Consider the following 8,525-nt stretch of genomic DNA (forward strand, 5'->3'; position numbering starts at 1 on the left):
TTAAAATATTAGCATCATTTATATTTTTTAGTATTGGATTTGCCCCACTTTTGCTTTAATGTCAGTGTGATGATTTAATGTCAGCCTGATTTGAGATTATCCAATATAGTAGAAGAGTATCTTTATCTTCAGTGGAAGCGAGAACATCTGACCAGCTGTAGAAAGAAGTCACATGTTCACATGATTTTTTTTTTTTTTTTTTTGCATTGAATGTGCTGTATCATATACCATTCTTTGGCCAAACAGGTATGATTGTTTGAGGCCTTGAAATATTGCAGAATCTTTCAAATAGATTTTTTGTCATAACATTTCTTTGTTTTGAAATGTTCAGCTTTCTGAAACATTGTTTATTTCCAGGTTTAAATCATGTATTTTAAAATGTGGTCACAGACTTTGGGATCCTACTGTAAGTGTTGCTTAGATGGAACTTATAGGAAAGAGAGAGATGTGGTTGCACCACATGGAGCCATTTAAAAGACGGGAAAGGGTCGTGGACTTAGAACAGGGGTTTAGGACCCTCTTTCATATACACATGCACATGGTACAGGCCAATAACTCCCTGATGGGAGAATCTATTCTGTTGACTATGAAACCGAAAGCCATCCGCTTTAAAAGAAGGAAACCATTTGAAACACACACACAGCCTACAGGTCAGCTGGCCCTTGCAGGGAGGGTCTTGTCTGTTGTCTGTGGAAGTTAAGGGCTCTAGAAACCATTTGCACAGCTTGCGCACATACAACGGAACCCCTGATCGGGTGGGGCCCGTCCTGTTGCGAGGGGGGTGGAGTTTAGGCGATGACGGATGGCTCTTAGTCTGTCAAACAGCCGTTTAGCGTGATAGATGGAGCCAAAGAAAAAGAGGAGAGAAATAAGAGGAGCGTTCCATAAAGCAGACGGCCGCCATTTGAAATGTCAGCGCCTGGTCTCCCATGCATATGCACATGCTTATACAACACGAGAAAAGAAAACAAGGAGGAATTCTCGGAGCGCTCGGAAGTCCGGCTGTGGTGGGATTTGCCGTGCTCTCACATTGCAGGAGAAAACACTGGATCAGTGCGCCTCCCTTCGCCTCGGTCCTTCTCTTGTTTTTTGTGTTTAACACATTCAACATATTAAGGAAATCAAGATGGATAAAGGAGCCCACTCATCCGGCCCAGAGAGAGGGGTGGAGGTCTTCACCGGACGTCTGAGTGGGGTTCATTATCTCAGTGGAGGAAAATGCAAGGCACTGTGGGACGGGTCAAAGAACAGTAACTCAATAATCACATTCCCTTCTGCTGCTCACAGATGAAAGCGAGCTATAGTGTGCAGATAAACCAGAGAATGGAGAGACTGTAGAAGAGTACAAAGGCAGAAAGAAAATGGGGCCAAAAATAGAGATACTGCAAAGCACAGAGCGCACTGTCTTTTAATTTAATTTCATGTAAAGGAGCCATTTTCTTGCCTATGTAGCATTTAATTTATTTTCCCTTGAGGGGGAAAAAAATGTATAATTTTTATAATGTTAGTGAGTTGCATGAACAAATACAGTTTGTAATTCAGTTTTCTTCACTGTAACTTATGCTGACAGCATTTTAATTACTGAAGTTGCTTTCTGCTCGTTGCTAGTAGACGGGGCCACACAGAATTTGTGCTTGTAGAATCTAGGATGCCATTGGTTGAAAGCAATATTTTTCTGTTTTGTCATTATCACAGTTTGATTTTCTTAACAGTTTGATTTATAAAAGTTTTGTTCAGAGATCTTGGTTTAATTTTAATCTCAAATTTAAAAAAGGTTTTTCTCAACATAAAAAAAATCTTGTGTTCTCAGTGATTTTTTTTTTTTTTTTTTAAATCACAAATTTATTTTATTGTAATTTCAATTTAACAAAATATGTTTTTTCTATCTTGACCTAATTTTCTTGTGATCTCAACATAACTAAAGTTGCTCTTGTGATGTTCATTTTCATTTTTCTTAAGATCCTTTCATTTTTCTTTCATCTAATATATTTTTTTTCTTGATTTTGAGGTAACAAAAGCCATTTATAGGCATTTATAATTTGTTGTTAGTAATAATCTTACACTGATTTTGGATGTGATTTAAGTCCTGGTCATTTGAAAGCAATAAAAAAAAGAAAAACGTGCATAGCCTCTTAGCCATAAGTAATGCCATAACTGTGATTCCTTGATTCCCAGTTTCTGCCATTTGTATTCCTGTTACAGTTTTTTCTATATATGTTGCATGAAAAGAGTCAACCAACAATTGGGCTTCTCATTTGTTTGAAATAACAGCCGTACTCTCTCTTTCTTTCATAGCCAGTTGATTCTGTCAGGCGGTAGTGTGCAAGTGGGTGTCCGTCTAGGCATTTTTATATACATTGTGAGTGTATGTATGCACTTGCAGTCTTCTATCTGTCATTGCTTCATTGCATGACACATGTAACCCAGCCTTTATGTCCTTCTGCTCCTTGTTTATAATGTCCGATATCACATGCTTGAGTCCAGGCATCTCAGTAAAAGGGTTTTTTCCAGAGCGCCTAAATCAGCCGTTATCTGCTGGATCTTGGCAGTGTGTGGAAGCGCTGATGTACTGTATATCCCGCTGATGCCTTCTGCCCACTTGCAAAGCAAACACTCTTGAGTCATCATGGTCCAGTTTGCTCGCACAGCCATAACACAGAGGCCTGTTTGGACGACTGCAAGGGTTTAAGCCGAGCTTCTCAAGTGGAGACTGGGAAATGACAATGACTTGTGAGGAAATGGAGACATTGTCCTCTCATTAGTCTTTATAAGTAGTCTTATCTGATCTTATACTGTCTGTGGCAGACTTGCTTATTATATATACACATTACACACAAGGGCACCTAGAGAATGGATGCCACATATTAGAGAAGCTCTTACAGCTGCACTTCTCTCTCTTTCTCTGAAACCTGAGGCTTCTCTCTCTAAAGCCATGGTTTCTCTCTCTAAATATTTCCTTTGAACTTGGGTTTCAGAGTCTGTTATGCCAGGATAATGTTGGTTGGTCCCTGAGGTGTAACCTCACTACCCTTAGGCATCTGCCTTCCTCAACACACACACACACACACACAGAGTCTCAGATTTAGTGGGGATCATCAGCATAGATCTCCTTTGAAGCTTTTTGGTGTAAGACAACTATAATGATTATAATGTGTCATGCATCTTTTTTTTGTTTTTGTTTTGTTTCTATTTTATTTTGTAATTTGTCAGGTATCGGCTGATAGTGGGTATTTAATTGTTTCTGCTTAATATAAGGTTTAGATCATCGGCATAGGACTAATTTAAAACCCTTGTGCGTTCCTCATTTGGGAGTCACACTCATGGTCTTCGCGGTCAAAAGTGACCAGACACCTGAAATGTAATTTTTTTTTTTTTTTTTTCTTCAGTAAAAGCAATCTAATATATTTTTGTTCAATTATATTTTTTCTTTTGTATTTTGAGAGAATTTTATGGTAATAATTATGATAATTTTTCCCATTGAAAATAGTACAAAAATGTATTTATTTATTATTATTTATCATTAATTTTAAAATTATTTTTCAATTAATGCAGTATTTTAGATTAAAATAGAGACTAGGCCTTTAAAAACCAATTTTTGAAGGCAGAATAGCACCTCCTGGTGAGAGCAAAAGAAAAAAAAAACCTGTAATTTCATGGTGTAACCACTAGATTCCTGTATAGGACTCTATAGAGAGGCTTGTGAATTCCCTAGTTGTTTTATACATAATTGTTTACTTTTATTAGGTTGTGGATTTAAATGTATATTAAGGCATTCTCAAAGACTACTTTTTGTCAAGGTTTATATTTTTAGCTGTTTTAAATGTTGATTTGAAGTGTAAGTTTTGCATTATTATTACTACATTCAAACCTGAACACAGAAAGCATTGTGTTACACAAAACATTAAAATTCTATAAAAATGTAACAAAAATTAACAGGAATGCTTTATCAGAGCTTAATCCTTCTGGGTCTGATCTGATTTTAACCTCTTATTTCAGTCTTCTGACTCATTTTGGCTATATGGTTATAACCATACCAGTTCATTTGAGTATGTATAATTCTGTATGTGAGTGTGTGTAAGTAAGTGTGTGTGAGTGGATGTATGTGTTTTACACTCTTGATGTTTTAGTGTAACCCCTTCCTTGCTGTCCACTTTTTTACTGCATTGTAGTTGAATTATTGATTTTATTTTACATAGTTGCAGTGTTGCAGTCACACCAAGTTCATAGGTGTGTGTGTGTACAAGTGTGTGTCCGCGTGTGTGTGAGTTGGTGTGTTGATTTTGCACTCTAGATGTTTTAGAGTTTCACCCCTTCATTGCTGTGCAATTTTTTTCTGCATTGTGGGGTATTTGTAGATTGTACACACAAAAATGTTCTGTATTTTCTTTTTTTTTTTTTTCATTACCCATTCATTTCCTATGGTCGGTCATTTTTGACCGAAGACCATGAGTGTGACTATTTTTTTTACGACCACTTAGCTTTTTCGAATCATGCCCTCAATTTTTTTTGTGTGTTCACATACCAAGTGCCATAAAAGTCACCAAGTTTCGTGCCATTCTGGTGAAGCTAAGATTTTTAAAAATTCAAATTGTAAAATTCTCAAGGGTTAAAAGGGTAGGAATTTGTTTTTGACAGATTTAATTGTTTTAAACAGTATTTATTTAAAAGCAACAATATCTCAGTTTCATTGATAATGCTGTTTTTTGTTTTAATAATAGTAATAATAATAACTTATTTTTTACTATAATTATTAAAACACAAAAATAGCAATAGCGATGAAATAATATATATATATATATATATACTATCACTTTTTATTCTTATTATTACAAAGGAGCATAATATTATATTATATTATTATTATGTTATATATCAGCTTATTGGTAATGGTCAGATTTTTGGCACTTTTTTAAAATGTCTGTCATTAAGCAAGATGTGGTGTTATTTATATAGCTAGGTTTAAAAAAAATGTCAATAGTTTAATTAATGTTAACTCACTTGTTTAGAAAGATTCTCTTCAGTCTTTTTTCTCCACTGTAAGAGTAGTTGACCTGAAAGAGAAATCTAACCATAAAAGGCCCTGACTCTGACATCCTGCTCAATTTGTGAAACATTTTTAATACTTTTAAATTCTTCAGCCTTCAATCCTGTCTGCTCTGCATGAACTTGCTTTTATTAGTCATTATTTCACCCCTCAGATACAGAAGGGCTTGTTTGTGTCATGGTCTTCACCATGTTGGAATGTGAAGCCAAAAACATGCTGGACAGCTGTGGAACAGGAGCTGCAGATAGAGACATGCCCTTGAAACATGTTTGTTTACCCAAAATGTTCAGGGATTTAAGGCTGTGAATACCAGCTTCTTTGAGGAAAGAGGAATTTCTGTGATGATTCACAATCACTCTTAGAGAGGTTATATAGTGGAGACCACTCTGGCACTCTTTCTTATGCTTTTTTAGTAGTTGTTTGCAGAACCGAGAGCTGGTGTGTGGTGTTTCCTCAACTATCAGGATTTGGATCATTTTCTGAGCGCCCTGTCGTTCCAGCAAATGAGAGGCAGGAGCTGTGTGATTTTATAGGAAATTTATATGGAGTTCAGCAGCATTCCTAATCCAAACACAGAAGTGTCCTCCCACACGTCCCGAATCCTTACAATAACAGCCTCTTACTACAAGGTGTATTTTCTGCTGACAGTACAATTTTCACCATTAAACTCAGTAAGAAACAACAGTCAGGTCGAGTCAAAGATCCCCATTTTTTCTGGTCCAGTCAGTATTGATTGAGATCTTGCAGGTTTAATCAACACACAGAAATATTCCTGGCTCCCGGTTTGAGCCCATACAGCTGGGACAGAACATTCCTCGGAAATATCCCATAAACCCAGACGTATACTCACTCCGATTGCGTGAACACAATGAGAGAGGGAGAAGACTGAGGTCTGCAGCTTTGCTAGTGTTCAGGGTAAATTCCCATGCCGTTGTGTTAGCTGGTCAGGACCATTGAAAGGCCTTGTTCTAACAAACGAACCATCACACCCAGCTTTGGCTTTGCTCTCCGTAATGAAGCGTGCCATATGGATGTTCTCACTTTGATGCCCTGTGCATTGACAATAAACAGACGTAAACACCATGTGCAAAAGTGTCTGGTGCTCTGCATGCGAAATCCCATGTTATTCTTGGGACTGATTACATTGGCATTGAAGGAAAAGGAGGAAATTATCCGTGTTCATATGTGGTGTCTCATCAGACGTTTTATGATTTATTGCATTACAAATCCCTATCATAATGAATTTAGTCTTTTGAGTTGCACGTTTTTCAGAGAAATATTTACATAGCTGATTTATTCAGTTACACAATTGTAGTAATGTCATTTTGCATGAAATGTTTATCAATTTTGTACGTTATTCTATACATGTTTGTGTGCAGGGTACCAGGGAGACCCTCAGCCATCACTGCAGCATGCTGGGAGATGCTCTGCACAAGGAGAACGATTTCGCTCTCATCATAGATGGAAAGACACTGAAGTATGCCCTCACTTTTGGGGCACGCCAGTATTTCCTGGACTTGGCTCTTTCCTGCAAGGCTGTGATATGTTGCAGGTATGTAACTATACATGGAGAATTTACTGAAAAGCAGCAAGAACAACTTAATGACAGTAACATAAACCCTTACAAAGTATTACAACAAACATCAAAGATTCATTGAACCCGTGGTTTCAAAATGTGTCACATGGGGATCCATGAACAATTTGGGAAAAAGAGGTATTTGTTTTTTTGTTTTGTTTAATATTGGGCAAAAAACCTAAAAAATGTAATTGTGTACTTGAAAGTAAATGTTATCCAGATAATATTTCAGTTTGTTTTGGCTGTAGTACAGTGAGGAATAAAAGTTATTCATTTAATTTTGGAAACAAAAAGGTTTTTTTTTTTATAATGCTTAATTTTCACACACAATCTGAATAGGTCTTTCAGAATGAAAATATCAAGCTGCCTACTTTATGAAAAGGGACCGTCACAAGGGTATCATCATATTTAGTGGTCCTTGCCATCAAAAACTCACAATAATTTAAAGACATTTTCCAATTTAACTATTGCTACAAATGAAAGAATTCTATTTTCCAGTGTCCAAGTAGAGGGGAAAAGTGAGAAAGTAAAAGTCCAATTATTGCAAATTTCCACTGTAATCGGATGCAGTATATTTCCGTTGTTAAACCAAAGTACACAGGAAGTTGTAATGTCATGCTCTGCTTGAATGTTTACTGTTTTACAGGTGGATGTAAATATGTCTTTGCAGGTTAATAACCATTTTTGCCCTCCAGGAAACTGACGCCATCATTGGACATTTTTCTGCACTTTGCAAAAACATCAAGTGACTGGCAGACAATTACAGGGAAATGCTGCTGTGCTATTTAAAGAACAAATGACCTTCCCTTTAGGTCACAACCTTCCCAATAAACATAATTATACTAGCTCTCAAAGCAGTCACTTACTAATGAGTGTTATTTTTTTTTAAATAGTAGATTGTAGTCAGAATGTCTGTCAGTTATACACAAAGTTAAACTGTGTGTTAGCAGACTAGAATTAACTGTTCCAAAAAATGCTACACCGTAAAAGAAACATATGAGGAACCAATTGAGTGTGACCAGGAACTGCCAAAAATCAGTGTCAATTTCCAGAAACAACACACACCACAGGTGCCACAGCCATTATGCAATGCTTGATGTAATCTATCTAATCTGCATTCGCTCGCTACACACACACACACATGCGAACAGCCACACGGCATCCTGAGAACAGATTTGTGCTTGCAGATGAATAAATGTTAAACTGACTCTAGAGGTCTCCTGCTGTATCGGCAACAATCTCCGGTTCACTGGAGAGCCTTACATCACTCTACGTTCATTGCTTACAGGATGACCTGACCTGTGAACGTTAAGCTGGGGTTAAACGTCGGAGGAGCTTTTCTAGCCAAAAGCGAGACCCTAATTTAATTTGCTGACACGGATGATGCAGTACTGTAATGTGCTGCAAGCTTTTACATTTGCACTTAGTCATTTAGCAGATGCTTTTATCCAAAGCGACTTACAAATGAGGACAATGGAAGCAATCAAAATCAACAAAAGAGCAATGATATACAAGTGCTATAACAAGTCTCAGTTAGCTTAACGCAGTACACGTAGCAAGGTTTATTTTTAATAAAATAATAAATGAAAAGAAAAAAGATAGAATACAAAAAGATTAGAAAGCAAGTGTTTTTTTTTGTTTTTTAAGAAACAAGCAGCAAATGAATAGAGTGCAAGTCTAAAAGGGACATGTTTTTTTTTTTTTAAAGAATAGAATTAGAATAGAGAGTGTTAAGAGTTAGAGGGTCAAATAAAGATGGAAGAGATGTGTTTTTAGCCGATTCCTGAAGATGGCTAAGGACTCAGCTGCTCGGATTGAGTTGGGCAGGTCATTCCACCAGGAGGGAACATTTAATTTAAAAGTCCGTGAAAGTGATTTTGTGCCTCTTTGAGATGGCACAATAAA

The 8,525-nt window shown here is 36.8% G+C and overlaps 1 protein-coding gene across 1 annotated transcript in view; it reads left to right on the top strand.

Annotated features, from left to right (window-relative positions):
• The window catches only part of LOC107730649 (phospholipid-transporting ATPase IA-like), a 155,127-nt gene that overhangs the window by 101,881 nt on the left and 44,721 nt on the right, over window positions 1-8,525 (top strand). The window contains exon 23 of the mRNA XM_016541511.1: window positions 6,424-6,596. Coding sequence (XP_016396997.1) covers window positions 6,424-6,596 — 173 coding nt within the window. The remainder of the gene's footprint in view (window positions 1-6,423; window positions 6,597-8,525) is intronic.

The sequence above is a fragment of the Sinocyclocheilus rhinocerous genome, unplaced genomic scaffold, assembly GCF_001515625.1.
Source record: "Sinocyclocheilus rhinocerous isolate Xijiao unplaced genomic scaffold, SAMN03320098_v1.1 scaffold308, whole genome shotgun sequence".
Classification (NCBI taxonomy): Eukaryota; Metazoa; Chordata; class Actinopteri; order Cypriniformes; family Cyprinidae; genus Sinocyclocheilus; species Sinocyclocheilus rhinocerous.